At 39.4% G+C, this 18,761-nt stretch overlaps 1 protein-coding gene across 12 annotated transcripts in view; it reads right to left on the minus strand.

Moving 5' to 3' along the window:
- The window catches only part of RGS22 (regulator of G protein signaling 22), a 170,749-nt gene that overhangs the window by 138,218 nt on the left and 13,770 nt on the right, over positions 1-18,761 (minus strand). For 2 of the 12 annotated variants that reach the window (XM_044743901.2, XM_070481401.1), the window contains exons 1-2: positions 6,220-6,391; positions 5,651-5,679 (exon numbers count right to left, since the gene is read on the minus strand). The exons of the other annotated variants lie outside the window; for them this stretch is intronic. In XM_044743901.2, the coding sequence (XP_044599836.2) occupies positions 5,651-5,679; positions 6,220-6,244 (54 nt within the window). In that variant the 5' untranslated portion in view covers positions 6,245-6,391. Of the gene's footprint in view, positions 1-5,650; positions 5,680-6,219; positions 6,392-18,761 lie in introns of those variants that run through there. 12 annotated transcript variants of the gene reach the window in all.

Genomic DNA, 18,761 nt, shown 5'->3' on the forward strand with positions numbered 1-18,761 from the left:
TCAGTGTGCTCTGCTTCAGCAGCCCAGGTTCGGTTACCAGGTGTGGAACCACAATATTCATCTGTCAGTAACCATGCTGTGACAGTGGCTCACACAGAAGAACTAGAAGGACTTACAACTAGAATATACAACTATATACTGGTCTTTGGAGAGGAGAAAAAAAAAAGGGAAATATATCTTGCTTAGATCAAAGGAGTTTGGGAAATTTAAGAGCCAAAACTCTGTTCATCAGATCCTCACTGGTTCACAAAATTGTATTATATTATGAATGGAATATATGAAGGAGGGAGAAAATAAGAGTGGCTCATGCAATGAAGAGCAAAAGCATGGACTCTCCTCCTTCTGTTCCCAAGGGTCATCATCACATAGTACAATCAGCATCTACCTAGCAGTACTTTTCCATTTGGTTTCCATTCTTCCTCTCCTGGAGGAAGCTCTCAAAGGCCTGGGGAAGGTAAAGGAACCTCTTAACTCCCTGCTGTCTAATCATACTCTCTAATCATGAAATGTTTAGATGAAGCCTACTTGACTTCAGTCCATTCATTTGGCCAAATACCCTAAGGCTTTCTCCTGTATAAAATTCCCTACAATCCGATATTCTAATTTAAAAGAGAGAGTATCTCACACCCTTTATCACCTTTTCTCCAATTCTACACGTTACCTATGGATAAAACACTTCTCTGAGACCTAATGAACATGTGGTTCAAACCTCACAATGCACACTTAAATACAAACCATGTATACTCTTAATGTTTCACATTAAAGGTCATTTATCCAATGAGAAGGTATATTACTTTTGAGAATAGTGACTGACAATGTATGTCCCCAACAGTGCCTAATACAGCAATTAGTGCAAGTACTTGCTTAGTATACTTGTTGACTAACTTATTGGTGGAACTTCTAACGCAGTTTCTGCGGTTTCAAAAAGCATCAAAGAATTTGATTCCAACCAGAGAATTGGACTCCATAGAGATGAAAGAATTCCAAATAGCCTAACACTTTCCAAAGGACCTCTGTGATCCATCTCAGTTTCCAAATGACTTGTTCAAAACAATTCTGGCATCTAGCTCTGTATTCTGTTAAGGAAAGAAAGGGAACATGGGGAAAGTGGAAGAGGTGCCTACATCCACCTGCTCCTGCCCTCCACCATTTCCATATAATGCCACCTAGTACATCAACCCAAGGGCATGCTCACAGTTCCTCGAACCCAAATGATGCACAGTTTACCATATTTACAATTTGAAAAAATAAACACCAAGTAGTCATTAATTTTCATGTAATTAGATAGTCTTGTTCATCAGGACTGGAAATATGGATCTTTTTGCATATTACATTAGAATAATAACAATATCCTCACCCTTGGGAAATGCTCTGAGTTTATTACAACTTCATTCAACATATACAAATAACAGAATATGAATTTGAACACACAAGTAAAATACAGTAAATAGTGCTTGAAACTACAGTCTCTCAATTTAACGGTAAAATAAATGGCATCTTTTTTTTTTAAATGGCATCTGCTTTGAAAGTTAATGAAACTGTGGGGTTTTTTAATAAAAGAAAACCTTCAATAAAATGGATTATAGTACAAAATTGCTACTCCACAAAGACTACTTTTGAGGCGTGACATATCTACCAGCATAGTTTCAAACAATTTTTAAGGCACAAGAAAAAAATTCGATTATTTTGGATTTAAGAGTCAAGTACTTAAGTCTTTAATATTAATTTATTTTCTATCTAAAAGTTAAAAAGAATTTTAAGAGTCACTCTCACTTTAAACTTTTCTCAACATATACTTAACACATAATCAAATCTCAATGTATCATAAAGCAGTCTAAACTCTACTATTCTAGCTATGATTTATATTTCAGTTTTTATGGAATATGAAAACAAGAGAAGCTGGAATTGAGGGAAGTAATGAAAAGAAGTATTTACCACTTTTATTGTTTGAATTATTTACAAGAATGTATTCATACATTGTCCAAAGGAACTAATGAAAGAACTGAATATATTAAGTTTTTTGTATATATTTTCCCTAAGAGAATTATCAAAAACCAATTAAATACAAAGTTAATAAAGACACTAAAATAGAAAAATGCCAGGAGAGAGGTGCCTAAGAAATAAAGAATATATATCAAATAAAGCTTTGCAAAAAAATTAAGTGAAACAAATTATACTAATTATTATATATTAAAATATCCATCAACCAAAATGTATTAACCATCTAATAGCATGTTCTGGGCATTGTACTTCAAACTCGAGGTAATATTAAGGTGTACTGAGACATGGCACCAGCCCTGTAAGAGTTCATAATTTTGTGAAGAAATTGCAAAATTTACATATGAAAAGTTAAAATATACACAAGGCAATGTGTCCTTGACAACAAATGATTTATTCCAAATGAGTTAGTCTCTCCTTTGAGTATGAAGATCCCATGTAAAGGTTAAAATATTTTGCATATGTTCACAACAGCATTGTACTTTTTAGATCCACTGACTGAGAAAATACAATACAAAAATAGTTCCTTTGAATATAGGAGCACTTTATGTTAGTATATGGCTCTGCTGCCAACGATGGAAAACCAAAATAACACTCTTTAAATAAAACAGAAGTTTATTCTTCTCATGTAATCATAAGCAGTTCAGGACTGGCATTGTGGCTTCCCAAATATCAGGAGCCCAGGTCCCTTTGATCTTGTGACTCCATCATCCTCAAGATGCCACTTCTACCTCATGATCCAAAATGACTGCTTCAGCTCAAGCATCACATCCTCATTCCAGCCAGCAGGAAAGAAGAAAAAGGGCATGTTCTCTCCTGTTATAATAGTTCTCTCCACTTAGAAGTATTAGAATCAGAATGACCCAGGTTCTAATTGTGGCTCAACTACTTACTAGCTGTGTGACCCAGGGGTCAGTCAGTCAATCTCTGTAAATATCAGCTTTTCAGAAGTAGGACCTGACACCTCTGTTTACATTCCATTGATCAAAATTTGGTTACATGGCCACATTTAGCTGCAAGGGAGGCTAGAAAATGTAGTCTTTATTCTGGAGAGCAATATGTCTAGTATGTATCACGGAAAAGAGTAGAATGTATTTTGGGGAACTAGAGATCTCTGCCACACAGTTTTTTCTGAGAATATTAATGAGAAAAAATATGTTTACACTTCTGAAAAACAGAGGGAAATATATGTGCAAGATATATGAATTATTTAATCTACAGATAATGCTTGGTGAATATATGAATTTGAGGATTTGGCCACGAACTGGTCTCAACTGAAAGCTGCACAGAGCTCAAAGGCAGTCTGGATGATTTTAGGTTGGAAAGATTTCAAGGAGGAGATGAGCTGGGCCTTGAAGAATGTGCAAGATTGTGAAATAGATGGGGGAGGGCAAGTGAGACAAAACTCAACAGCAGAGGCAAGGAGGCAAGTGGGGCAGTTTGGCTGGAGCAGAAGGCATGTGGAAGTACTTTACAAACCAAAAACAGTATGAACATTGTCTTTATCACACTGAAAGCATTGGGAGGTAACGTTAAAGAAGGTTGAAAAGTTACAGAAAAGATTCTGAAAGCTAAAGGGAGGCGTTTGACATTCTGGCTCTACCACTTACAAGATTTGTGAACTGTGACTTCCTCATCTATGAAATGTGGGTGTTAATAACTAACTAATAGGATTGTTTTGAGGTTAAATACTAACATATAGTCAGCATTCAATAAATAGTAGGATTAATAAAAGCGCTCAGCAATCGAGTAACATGGTAAGTTGTTAAAAGAGTTAACAGCAACCTGATAGCCAGGGTGGAGTGATGGAAGAAGGAAAAATCTCAAAGTAGACAGAGCAAAGCAATAGCAAGTAATCCAGCACAGTTGACGCACAGGAGTTTGCACTTTATGCTTTAGGCAAAGAAAAATTGGAACTGGCAGAGGGAATATTGGAGGCAGGGATATCAGTTAGGACTACTGCCAAAGTCCAGGCCCAGGGATGAGGGCCTGAAATAAGACAGTAGCTGTGAGGATGGAGAAAAAGATCTGGCTGTGAAAGGAACTTGGGAAATGACTGAACGCAGAAGGTGAAGAAAAAGGAAGGAGGGTTCTGGCTTGCATGACTGAATGGCTAGCCATAACATTAACCAAATTAAGAAAAAGAGGGAGAAAAACAAAATGGGGGGGAACAAGTTCAGTTTAGACTGTTCAGGTGATGCAGGGACATCCAGATGATGAAGGTGCCCAATAACCCAATGGATATAGAGTTCTGACATCAGAAGAGGTGTCTGGGCTGGAGGTGTGTAGATCTGGAAGCCCTGTGAAATAAGGGTAGCTGAAACTAGCATAGGAGCAGAGCTCACCCAGAGGAAGCCCGTAGAACAGAATCTTGAAAGGTCAACACTTTCACAGGCAAAGAAAAAGAGAAGCCAGAAAAAGGAACATAAAAATGAAAGATGGGAGAACTGGGAGACAGTGGCATCAAAGACATCAAGAGAAAGAGGTGTGGCGATATCAGGCTGTTATGAGTTCCCAGACAGTTGCAAAGACCTAACGAGGTTAGTAAACTGCTCAAATTTTAAGTGTCATGTTGGTGAGTGCTCTTCAGAGAGTTTATGCTGGAACTCTATGGAGAAGATTAGGTGGCTCCAGAAATGGTGACCTCCTGCTAGAATGAAGAAAAGTTCATGAAGCAGTTTAAAGAAATTTGCCACTACACAGATTTATACCAAGGCAGCAAGAAGATGGATTGAGTTTCTGACATGCTCTTCACGCCTCTATCTTGGTCTCTCTCTCAGTAGTGGACAAGAGGTCTGAAAGGATGAAAGTGGAAGCTGCTAGCAGATGCAGCATTAGCTCTCTCCTCTCAAAGCCCCTGCTAGATCACGAACTTTTTGAGACTTGTCCTCAGCATCTAGCACCACACTACGAATACAGAGGCACTCAAGTTTGTTGAATAAATAGCCAAAAGCAAATAACATAATTAGCTAACAAGAGAGAAGTGCTGGAGGACATAAGTAAATAATACAGAGAAGTGGTTAGAGCTCTTGGGATCAAACTCAGACCTTAGTAGGAATTAGGCTCTGCTCCCTCCTGTCTGGCTGTTTAACCTTGGGAAACTTCCTTAAATACACAGTAGGAATTACAATAGAACCCACCCAAAGCATAGCACTCGCCTAAATGACAACGTTTATAATGTTCTTGACAAAGGACTTATTATTCAACTCTCCAGAAGTCTGTCCTTAAAATATTTAGTACATTTTTAAAGGTATTAAAACTAAAAATTGACCACTTATTATCAATCAATCAATGCCATCTACCAATGTTTACTGCAAACAGGAACTGCACAGCCACATCACAATAAAACCATGGAGATAAAACCTACCCCTCACGGAGTTTAGAGACATTAAACGAGGTCGTTTATGTAAAAGAACCTCAACAGTGAATAGAATCCACCATAAAAATCACTTGGCTCCTTCTTAAAAATGTACCTGTTAAAGAATGTAAAGAAGTCTTGTACTCAGAACCGTTGTTACTAAGCCAAAGCTTCTATTATATTCATCTGGCAAAAAGGAGAAAAGAAAATACACAGCTTTTTTCCTAGCATCTATGATTTGCTCTTTTTAAAAAGCCAAGGAAAAAAATAAGTAGCCCTCTAAATTGTACTTACAAAATCTTCCTCTGTAATAGCTGGTGGCTCTGAAACAAGATAAAATATTACATTATCTCACTCAAATCTGATTTCCTTTTAAAGTAAATGAAATAATTTGAGACAGCATCCAACCCTGCTTCATGCATGGGAAAGCTCAGTAAAATTTTGGCCCTCTCTTCATTCTCTGCACATGGATTGAATTTTAAGTTGGAATTCAAGGTGGAAGTGGGGAGGAAAGGCCTCTGGATCCAGCTTGGTCACTAATTCACTGTGACCCTGGACTTAACCTTAAAAGATGGAGGCCTCCATTATTCCTGCTGCAAAACGCAGAATTAAGCAAGATAAAATAAGACGGTGCCAAGGAGGCAGTATAAATGGGGGGCGGGGTGGGGGTGAAATGCGTAATAAAATGCTACGACAGAGCCGAGGGACCAGTTTTTCGAACGCTTGGTAGAGGGGACGCCGGGCGAGCAGCACAGGCCGGGGGCAGTGCGCGGTCCGGCCGGGCTTCGCCCCGGTCGACGGGAGCGGCGGGCCGCGCGCCCCGGCCCCGCCCCCGCCCCCGCCCCCGCCCCCGCCCCCCCTACCGGTGGTGAGCCGCCTCTGGGGCATGCCGCAGTCGCCCGCGCCCGGCGCCCGCGCGGGCCGTCAGGGCCCCGTGCGCGCGGGCCCAGCGCCCGTCCTCAGGGCCCGGCTCTCCCCGGGAGGGACGCGGACGCGGCCGGCGCGCGGGCCTGGGCTGCGCCGGCCTGTGTGGCCCCCGCCTCGCCCGAGTTGCTATGGAGCTTCGACAATGCGACCAGCGGGCGGCCCCGGGCCTGGGCGCGGCGCCCGAGGCCAGCGCGGTCACGCGCCTTTCGGGGCCCCTGGGCCGAGGAAGGGACACGCGGGCCGCCCCAGCCTGTCCTCCTCCGGGCCAGGGGCGTGAGCCGCCGCCAACGGCTGGGGGACCACGCGCGCCCCGACCCCGGCGCGGCCACCCGGGAGGGCCCCGGAGACGCGCGTCGCCCTTAAAGACCGAACTAGCCGCGGACTCGTTACTGTGGTGACCGCGGCTCAGGCCTGTTCTCCCTCAGCAAGACGGCGCCCGCCCGGGAAATTTGACGCCCCACAGTGAGAAAAGCCCCGCCGGCAAGCCGGTGCGGGAGGGGCCGGGCGAGCTGGTCCTGAGAAGAGAGGAAGAAACGGAAGACGCAGAGTCGGGCCTCAAGAGTTTTCTTGCTATCGATGGAGGACGTTCAACACACAGCTCTTGAGCTCATTCCCAGCTGTATGAAATGCCTGTATCAAGAGTTCAATATTCATGTGCTTTAGGAACCAGATCTTCCCCCACACTTTTGCTCCAATCGACTAGGACTGCTGCATTTTCAAAATATTTAAGCTTTAAAAATTACCCGAGGCGGCTGTTGACGAGAGAACGATAAATTGAAGATTCCCGTAGTATGTATTCCGGAAAAAGTTATGATGGAAGAGTTTCAGGGAAAAGTGAGATTTGGAAAAAGAAAAATGATACTTCTAATTAGGAAAAAAAAAAATTTAGAAAAGTCATGGCCAACTCAAATTTCCAGCCCAGACCTCTCCCTCTGAGCCTAAGAATCCTAAATCCAATTGCTTGCTGTACACAGCAGTGGCTCTTCCTTCCAAAGCAAAATGTTTAAAAGGAAATCTACATTTCCCCCATTCCTTATCTTCAAATTGCATCTTCCTCTATAAATCCCATGTTCATCAAGTAACTCAAGCCAGAAATCCCATATTCAGTCAAGCTGGAATCTTCTCTCCACTCCTACTACCTACCTCAGCCTTAGCACAGGCTTCCATTTGGACTGTTTAGAAACTTCCTAACTTGTTCCTCTTCCAATCTTTGCTTCCAGTGGAGTTCCCCTTAAATCCATTCTCCATGCTGAAAGCAAAATAATCTAACTGCAAATCTAACCTACTTAAAACCTTCAGTGGCTCCACATTTGCCTCCTACACTGTAAGAGCTGTTCCCAGGCTTGCCAGGGGCCTGCAGTCATGTAAATGCTTAAGCAAGCAAGGAGTAAAACAATGGGTGCTTGTATTGCAAGGAACCGTAACACCTGCCTAGTTAGTATATTTATTGCCTTTTCAATATTACATAGGCAAAGACAAAAATAAAACAATAAACTACTACCTTGGCCAAACAAAATCAGAGGGCCAAAGGAGGTCAGGGGAGAGCAGTGGAAAAAAACCGAAAGATAAGAGGAGGTGTGAGAGGACAGATCATGAAGGGCTTTGCCGGCCCTTGTAAAGGACTTGGGCTTTCATTTTGAGTGAAATGCAACCATAGGCAGTCTTGAAGGGAGAAGTGTCATGATTTTAATTTGAAAAGGTTCACTCTAGGTGCTGTATAGATAATGTAGATGGGCACAAGTAGAAGCAGGCAACGGCTGATGGTGGCTCAGACCAGGCTGGCAACAGTGACAGTTTTGAGAAGGACTCAGATTCTGCATACGTTTTAAAGGTAGATCCAAGATTTCCTGACAAGTTGGATGTGGGAATGAAACAAAGTAGTGGAGATAACTTGAAGGATTTTGGCATGAACAACTGGAAGGATGGAGTTGCCATCATCGGAGATGGCGAAAGCTGTGAGTGGACCACACTGTGGGGAGAGTTTAAGTCTATTAGCCATCCAAGTGAAGATTTTCAGTTTGCAACTGATAAAGGGTTCTGGAATTTGGGAGATATAAATTTGAGAGTCGACATATAAATAGTCTTTTTAGGCATTTGCTTGTGCTGCTTCTGCCACTAGGAAGGCCCTTCTGGCCTTTATCAGGCAAAATTTTCTCATTCTTCACTACTATACTCAGCTTGGGTGTCTTTAGTATACTTTCCCATGAATTCCATTCATTGGATTCTCCTCTTGCTCCTGTATACCTGGTGCAAATTCATATCTGAAAATTATATTAATATTACAGTAATTTGTACAGGGAGGTGCACCATCCCTCCTCACTGTCACCCACCAAACAGTAAACCGGAGATTGAAGGAGATATACTTTATCTTATCCCCCACCCCCAACTCCAGACCCTCTGCTGAGTGCCTACCACTCAGTACATATTTGTTGAAATATCTTCTCTCCATTGCAATCATTCTGCACTGTGCCCTGCTCACAGAAAAGATTTATCCCTGTTTTAGATAACTATACTGGGGCCGGCCCCGTGGCCAAGTGGTTAAGTTTGCGTGCTCCGCTGCAGCGGCCCAGGGTTTTACTGGTTCAGATCCTGGGTGCAGACATGGCACCACTCATCAGGCCATGCTGAGGTGGCATCCCATGTGCCACAACTAGAGGGACCCACAATTAAAATATACAACTATGCACCAGGGGGATTTTGGGAGAAAAAGCAGAAAGAAAAAAAAAAATGATTGGCAACAGTTGTTAGCTCAGGTGCCAATCTTTAAAAAAAAAGATAACTATACCAATAAAAAGTCAATAATTGAACATTAAGGCCAATTGAAATTGGCGAACACTTAGTGCACACTTACTATGAGCCTCTAGTAATAAGCCTAAGAGATTGGTATTATTATTCTCAACAGTTTAGGAAACTGAGACTTACGGAGGTGAGATAATTTGCTCAAAGACAAACAGCTTAAAAGTGTTGAAGCCACAAGCTGATCCAGGTCTGTCTGATCCAAAGCCTTTCTCTTGAACAACCATGCCGTGCAGGCTGTCTCTAAAAATCATCTCATGAGATTTAAAAGACAACACAAGAACCACAAAGATGGTAACTTGAACCCAAATGCATGGATTATAAACTATTCTAATGTTTTGGTGATTTTATTTTGGGGGTAACAACTTTATTGAGATGTAATTCATACATCATATAATTCACCTCTTTAAAGTATATAGTTCAATGGTTTTTAGTAGATTCAGAGTTGTGCTACTATCACCAGAATCAATTTTAGAACATTTTTATCACCTCAAAGAAACTCCATACTTAGCTATCATGTCCTATTCCCACCTCCCACCTACCTAAACAACCACTAAGCTACATTCTGTCTCTATTTCCCTATTCTGAACATTCCACAAAGATGGAATCACATCACATGTTGGTCTTTTGTGACTGGTTTCTTTCACTTAGCATAAGGCTTTTAAGATTCATCCATGTTGTAGCATGAATCAGTACTTCATTCTTTTTTTATTACTAAGTAATATTCCATTGTATGGATATACCATGATTTATCCATTCATCAGTTGATAGACATTTGGGTTGTTTGTACTTTTGGCTATTATGAATAATACGGCTATGAATATTCATGTACAAGTTTTTGTGTGGACATATGTTTTCATTTCTCTTGGCTATATACCTAGGAGTGGAATTCCTGGGTCAAAAGGTAATCCTATGTTTAATTGTTTGGCAACTCTATGCTTAACTTTTTGAAGAACTGCCAGACTATTTTCCAAATTGGCTGACCCATTTTATATTAATTAGCACCAGAAGTGGATGAGGCTTCTGAATTCCCCACATCCTCACTAACACTTGTTACCATCTAACTTTTTTATTACAGCCATTCTACTGGGTGTAAAGTGGTTATCTCTTTGTGGTTTTAATTTGCATTTCCCTGATGACTAGATTTTCCTTTTAAAACATTTTATTCTGTCTCTGCCTCCAAACTAACTAGTTTTTCCAAAAAAGCCTTTTTCTACAACTAGTCTATATCATTGTTGAAAACCAATGCAGTTCAAAACCAAAAGTTAATAATGGGAAATATATCTACATATATTTATAAGGAATTAAGTTTCTATTTATTCTCTTCTGGTTCTGAACATTATTGTTAGCAAATATGAAGGATGTGTTTGAATGGCCTTACTTAAATACACACTTTGTAGTATTCCTGCAATTCAATCTGGGGAGCCCTGGAGAGCATCTCAGACAGTCTGCCTGGAAACCAACCAAAAGGGTGATAGAATGAGAAACCAACATAACCATGGAATAGGACAGAGGTGATATCATGTTAAGCTGCTGTGGACAAAGAACAATAATCAGGTTTCAAATATGAGCCCCAAACCAAATGTCACAAGGGCTAACCTAAACTGCAAGGATTAATTTGCATTAGGGCTGCTCCATGTACCCTGTTCAGGGTGAGAAACAGCAGACACTTATTTAATGATTCTCCCAAGTACTGCTGGAGAAACGGCTAGCATGTATATGGGTATATACCTCCTTGACAATCAAGAGCAAAATTTCAAGCATTCTACCTGTTTAATGATTTAAAAGTACCAGTCCTTCCTTGGTTTTTGTGTGGTAGGGTCCAACTTAAGCCTAGTTCTAAACTTTTCTGAGTGTGAACAGGAATAGCACCAAAGGCCAAATTCATATCACTATTGTGATTTTAATTTTTGTTGGTAATATTTTATATGGCTGAGAGTCTGAAGATTCACATGGACAATGGCCAGACCATATACAACAATAGAACTCTCACTCATAACCTTTGCAGTAACCAGACTTGGAAGCCAATCCACATCCTCTGCAGCAATAGGCCCACAATGGTCGGGACTTGGTCAGTAACCAGCAGTTTCCCTAATTTTTGTCCCCACTTCCAACTCAGGACCAACCAGAGAAAACCAAATACGCTTCCCAAACCAATCACATAGGATGCCCATTCAATTCTAATTAGCCCGCTTCCAGCTTCCCCATGCCAACAACCTCCCATCGGACCATACCTGAAGTCTTCCCTGCTTTTCACTATACAGCTTTCCTGTTCTCTTGCCTGCCCTTTAGTCTGCGCCAAATGCAAGCGATGGTGGCCAATTTCCTTCCTATAGCAAGCTCTGAATAAATAGCCTTTACTTGCTCTTATTTGGGTTGTTTTCATTTATTTCCACATAGCTAAACTATATTTTTAATTTTTACACATAGATGAATCAGAATGACATGACAATGCAGTAGAATGTTTTTCCTAGGAGCCGGATGGCAACTCAACATCTAATGATGGATGATACCATCCCCCACTCCAATCCCTAAAGTAACTGGAGTTGTGGCAAGGAGATCAGAAACAAGGTTATAAAATTTATATATTGTTTATTTCCATTCTTTTTTTGATAATCATGATTATCTTTTCTTTTTGTGAAATTACATATCTTATCTATATTAGGTAACAGCTACACATATCCATATCACATTTAAGTAGAAAACAACATTTTTTCTATTTCCTAACAGTTCATAATTTTTTGAAGGAACATAATTAGTTTAATGCATTCATTAGTCAGGTTTTTTTTTCCTTTTTCTCCCCTAACCCCCCCATACATAGTTGTATATTTTAGTTGTGGGTCCTTCCAGTTGTGGTGTGTGGGACGCCGCCTCAACATGGCCTGATGAACATTGCCATGTCCATGCCCAGGATCTGAACTGGTGAAACCCTGGGCCGCTGAAGCGGAGCGCATGAACTTAACCACTCAGCCACGGGACCGGCCACATGTCACTTTCTTAATTTATCCAAGATAACTACTATCTGGATGTGCTGGTTTAGATTTATTCCAATTGTCAATATATTCCATGCCATTACTTTGTTTCTTGCACAAACTGATGAGATAATTCAATTTTTAACCCTTCCCTAGTTAAAGTTGTAAAAATCTAATATTGCTCTAAGATGTTGCAATTTTTACAAGTAGAGAATGTGTTTCTTTTTCTCCTCCTTCTCCTGTTTTGCTTCCTCTCCTCTCCTACATTTTTTTAAAAATGAATTTGAGCTCTAAGGGATTTTTTGACCTGTGTTGGTCTCTCCTGTAGCTCCAGCACCTAGAACAAAGCCTGGTAAGTGTTCAATTAATATGTGTTAAGTGAATGAGCTATATTTTATGAAGAAATAAAGATTATATTATTGAAAGTTATAAAACAATGAGATACCACTACACATCTTTTCAAATGGCCAAAATCTGGAACACTGACAACACCAAATGCTGGCAAGGATGTGGAGCAACAGGGAATCTCATTCATTGCTTATGGGGATGCAAAATGATACAGCCACTTTGGAAGACAGTTTGATGGTTTCTTACAAACCTAAATATACTCTTACCATGCAATCCAACAATCACACTCCTTAGTATTTACCCAAAGGAGTTGAAAACTTATGTCCACACAAAAAGTTGCACATGGATATTTATAGCAGCTTTATTCATAATTGCCAAAACTTGGAAGCAACTAAAATGCCCTTCAGTGGATGAATGGATAAACTGTGGTACATTCAAACAATGGAATATTATTCAGCACTAAAAAAGAGAAAAAGCTATCAAGCTAGGAAAAGATATGGAGGAAACTTAAATGCATATTATTAAGTGAAAAGCCAATCTAAAAGGGTTATATACTATATGATTCCAACTATATGACATCATGGACAAGGCAAAACTATGGAGACAGTAAAGAGATCACTGGTTGCCAGGAGTTGGGATGGGGGGAGGGATGAACAGGCTGAATACAGAGGATTTTTAGGGCAGTGATACTACTCAGTATGATATTATAATGGTGGACATATGTCACTATACATTTGTCCAAACTCATAGAATGTATAACAACAAGAGTGAACCCTAAGATAAACTATGGACTTTGGTTGATTATGATGTGTCAATGTATGTTCAAAGCTTTGCTGCCACAGGACAAGGCACTACTCATGTTAGTGTGAGCAGGCAGAAAGCCAAGACTGGAGTCAAACAGTTACCATTTTAACCCTAGTCCTAAATTCACTGGTGTGAGACAAACACATTTTTAAGGTCCTCTAAGTCTCATATTGAAAAAAATGCAAATAATATTGGTATCATCCTCATAGCATTGCTCTTAATATAATGAGATAATGTCTAAGACACATAGTTCACTTCCTGGCCAAATTAAATATTAGCCACCAATAAAGATCCATAAATATTTTAAATTGGGGTCACTGTCTCAGGATTCCACAGCCCTTTTAGTCAACATTTACTAGGTCTCTATATGATTACAGTAGTAGACACTGGAGCACTAGAGAGAGGTAAGAAAGGGCAGTCCCTGCTCTTGGGATATTTACATTCCTCATGAAATAATTCAAGAGCATTTACGAAGTAGCTTGAAAATGAGCGCAAATTATCCTCTGTATCAGTATATAAGGAGAGAGACATCAGTGTAGACTTCCCTGGCAGCAGAGAATAAGAAAAAAGGCCTTTCACGTCAGCAGCCTTGACACCTCTTTATTTTTAACAATGATACAGAAGAACTGTTTGACTGAGGAGTTTCCTCTCTGCTCCCATTGCACCCCATGTATACCTGACCCAAGCTGGGCATAGCAGAGGTGACTGGGAAGACATTTGCCGAACACTGAACTTCTGTTTAGTGTTTAGGCACTAGACTAAGAACTGGGGCCAGCCACAGGTCAGAGGATTTCACTGTCTAATGAGGAAAACAAAAGTTCTGATAAATGCTGTGATGATACAGAGACAAAGGGGCTCTGGAGAGTGACATAAGCAGCTACGGGTAGAAGAAGGTGATCAGTCCGGGTGTCTACTCAGCAGAATCTTAAAAGGCAAGTAGGGGGGCCGGCCCAGCGGCTTAGTGGTTAAGTTCACGTGCTGTGCTTCAGCAGCCCCGGGTCTGCAAGTTCAGATCCCGGGCGCAGACCTAGCACCGCTGTCAAGCCACACTTGGCAGCATCCCACATAAAACAGAGAAAGATTGGCACAGATTTTAGCTCAGGGCCAATCTTCCTCACACACACACACACAAAAGGCAAGTAGGAGTGAGGCCATAGGGAAGGGAGAGAATGACATTCTGAGGGAGAATGTAGCATTGGCAGACTCCGAGTACCTGGAGGGTGGGAGCAAAGGGAGGATGAAGGGGGTGGTGTTTCAATGTTAGCTCTCTCAAAAGCAAATAACTATATTTGAAGTTGCCTATGATATCAGAAGAAAAAGTAAAGTTGAGATTTGGATAAAATTTGTATCATATAACAACCAATAATTATTAATTCAGCAACTCAATGAAGATTTTAAACTAATGAGACACACTCAGATTTGTACTTCAGTAAGATCACCCAGATCATAATTTGTTTGTTCTTAACCCCTGACTTTATTATAATTAAAATATTTATTTTAAATATATGATTATTCAGCTTTTATCAGGTGACACTCAATTACGCTTCAAGCCATTGATATTTGCCGAAAGGCATGAAAACATTCAAGAAACAAAACTACATCAGTTATAAGATTAACAAGTTCTGGGGACCTAATGTACAGCATGGTGATTATAGCTCATAATCCTGTATTATATACTTGAAAGTTGCTAAGACAGTAGATCTTAAATGTTCTCAGCACAAAAAAAAAAGACACAGTAATTATGTGATGGGATGGAGGTATTAGCTAATTCTTTGGTGGTAATCATTTTGCAATATATAAGTGTATCAAATCAACACATAGTACAACTTAAACTTACAGAAAAAAGTTATATGTGAATAATATCTCAATAAAGCTGGGAAAAAAAAGAAAATTACATTTCTTCCTTTAATATAAGTACTATGTCTTAAACATTTATTTCCCTCTTTTGAATGCCAACACAAAAAAATGTAAATATCTTTGCCACCCTAGCACATAAAAATTTGAATGTCATATTGTTTATTTTCTGCATGTAATTATATACCACTTAATCATAAAGTGATGCATATTTCACCTCTAAAGGCCAATATCCTCTGCCCCTAAACACCTAACATATGTGTGTGTGTACATACACATATACATAGATACATATTTTCATTCTCATTCAACATATCATTATCATATTCATACCATTATGATTCATTGTCATATTAGATGACAATCATTAATTCAGCAATTCAATTAATACTTGCTGCATTATCCATCATGCATAAGACACTCTACTAAAGGAGGGAGAGAGGTGAGTAAAACAGTTCTGCTCTTAAGGAACTTGCTAATGGCAGAAGACAAGTAAAGAATTTAATACAAATAAGACATGCCAGAAATACCACAAGAAAGGTATAAATAGACACTAGATTCAAAGAAGGTATAAATTTCATCTTGTTGGAGAGATCAGAAAATGATTCATGGAAAGAATTTAAGGATTAGCTGGATTTGATGGGATTTAGTATGGCATGAGAGAGAGGAAGTGGGAGAAAGCACAGGGCAAGTTTAGAAAACAGTAAGGAGGCTAGTTTGGCTGGAACAAAGTGTACAGAATGGAATGGTGGGAGAGATTGCTAGAAAGTTAGGACCATTAAGAGATCTAAATTCTGCTACATTTTTAATAGGAAGCAATGTAACTGGAGCCACATTTTGGTACAAATAATCTGGCAATAGATATTTAGGACAGATTCAGATGGGAGAAAGTAAAAGCAAAGAGACCCGTTAGGAGGTATTTACAGAATCTAGGCAGGATGTGATTGAGACCTGAACTAAGTACCATCTTTCTGCAGAAATGAGAATACCAGAGGGAAATAATTGGTAGTGTACCACCACCATTCATAACCAGCACTCACCTCCATGTTTCTACCACTCGTGCTCCTTCCATTCCTCTGGCTCCACTCTTGGTGATGAGGGAGCCAGGAGGGCAGATGGCCAAGGCACAGACCTGGCCACCAACAAGGTGTTCTGTCAAAAGTCACCCCAGAAAATAGTGCACTCTTGCAAGTCAGCTAAAATATTTTAATTAGCAACTCCGAGTAATAACTATTACGAAAATTTATTCTATATATACTTTAAAAATTAAGTCAAGGAACATTTCCCCTATCTGGCAATATCACAGTACATCAATATTAAACATATAAAAACTAAATTTAGGGGCCGGCCCAGTGGTGCAGCGGTTAAGTTCACACATTCCGCTTCTCGGCGACCTGTGGTTCCCCGGTTCGGATCCAGGGTGCGGACATGGCACTGCTTCGCTCGCACGCCATGCTGTGGCAGGCATCCCACATGTAAAGTAGAGGAAGATGACCATGGATGTTAGCTCAGGGCCAGCCTTCCTCAGCAAAAAGAGGAAGACTGGCAGTAGTTAGCACAGGGCTAATCTTCCACAAAAAAAACCCTAGACTTATTTTTTTGAAGAATAGCCAAAATCACTATAAGTGAGTCTTTGGTGCCCCCTTGTGGAAGGTTTAGTGTGAGCTTTGAAATATTACCCTCCTCCACACAGAAACATAAGGACTATTTCTCTCTTTTACATTGAAAACATTTGCTATAGATGTTACACTATTTTTAAGAGACACAATTTAAAATAAGGCCATATAAATAACTTAATGCAAACAAGGAACATAAAAGATAAAATGTTGAAAATGTTCAGTAAATTCTTGTGTCATAAATTGGCAACAATTTTGCTTTTTGTCATAAATTAAGCAAAGGTAATGGAAAAATTTAGCTTTACACAGTGCTAAGTAAGTATCAAAAATGTTTTCTCAACAGCAGTTCTACCTTTAAATTATTGCTAAGAAACCTATAATATGGCTTTATTAAGTATTTAAACAGCTGGAACAAATTTAAATATCCATATTTGTGCCCATAGAAACGCTAGTATAAAATGATCAGAGAACTCTTAAACTGTTGTCTCTCTTTATATTACTTATCGCAAGTTTCTGACCATTTTTTTTCCACACTAGGAAGTCAGAAATAGGAAATACCTGTCCTTCATGGAAACAAGTGGAAGTCAAATAGAAAAAATATTCCTGGCCCATTAGTTAGCAAGGATGTCAAAGGGGCAGACCACAGGGGGAAAAGAAAGAGAAGTTCTTATCTCAAATCAGTAGAAGGTAAAGCATTTATTGGCTTTCCCCAGAATCAACATTCATTCTTATGTCCTTACTAAAAAGTGAAACAAAATATAAAAATAAAATGCCAAATTTAATCATCTCTCTTGTTTTAGACTCTTCTTGGGAACACAGAGCAGACTCATCAATAAGTGTTGGTAAACTTTTTCTTATTACTTTCTCTCACCCCATAATAAGAACCTGTAAGAGTGTAGTAATTACCGGAATGTGATAATACTTATTTTTGTTTTCATGCCTTGTGTCTTTAGATTATAAAGACCTTGGGACTGGAGCAGTGGCCTTTCTCTTGAACTGAGCTCTCAGATTATAGTATATTCATGAAACTCATTTAGTTTTCCAAATGATAAAGTTGTTTAAACCACTCATGAGCTAAAGAACTACTCTGTTCAGGCAGAATTGTTCTAAATTAGAATTATTTTTTTCCTGGTATACCAATAGGTTTTTCTTAAATGGCAAAACAATCTCCCATTTAAGACACGGTAATTATATGCACATTGAATTTATCAACAGGGGTTCTGCAAAGAGTTTTGTCATGTACAAGTAGCAGACTACCTCTGCTAGAATCCTGGCTCCCCTCACTTGCTGTCTGTATGATCTCAGATTATCTAACCTGATTTTTGGTTTCCTGACATATAAAAGGAATAAGATAATAACTGCCTCATAGAGTCACCGTGAAGAATAAATGAGTTAACACATGTAAAGGATTTAGAACAGTGCTTATACATAGCAAATGCTCAATTCATGGTTGGTTGAATTTTTTTTTCAACCAGACATTTTTTTACAAGCAAGTTAGAAGTTGACTTTATAGTTTCATTCAGCATAATGCTAATGATATATCAAGGTCATATTTTCTATCCCCACAAATGCTATTTTGTTTTATTCTATTCACATTCAGCCAAATATGTAGTAACACAGATTGGTGTAACAAGGTTTCAAGAGTGATTTCACGATACATCATCTCTTTGAATTTCTCTTAATTATAGGTAAAATAGGCTCAGAATCAATAAGTGACTTGCATAAGGACACAGCTGGTAAGCAGTTCAAGATACCAACCCAGGCTTTGGACTCCTAGCCTAGTGCTCCTTCCATTACACTTTATCTAGTTGTAACAGAAATCAACTAAGAGAATGAGTAAACCAAACAAATCCACTGATTACATGTTAAAAGCAAGTTAAGCAATCCTTTAGATCCTACTTTTTTGTATAATGAAACATTAATCACTGAAATCAAATATTAAGAAACTAACAAATTATTAGGATAGAATTATAATGGTTTACTTGGATAAAAATTACTAGTAGCACTAAAAAAATCTATTCATTTAATAAATATTTATTGAGCACCTTCTACTTGCCTGGCATTAGGCTAGGTGCTGGGATCCAACAG

This window comes from Equus asinus, chromosome 12 (assembly GCF_041296235.1).
Source record: "Equus asinus isolate D_3611 breed Donkey chromosome 12, EquAss-T2T_v2, whole genome shotgun sequence".
NCBI lineage: Eukaryota > Metazoa > Chordata > Mammalia > Perissodactyla > Equidae > Equus > Equus asinus.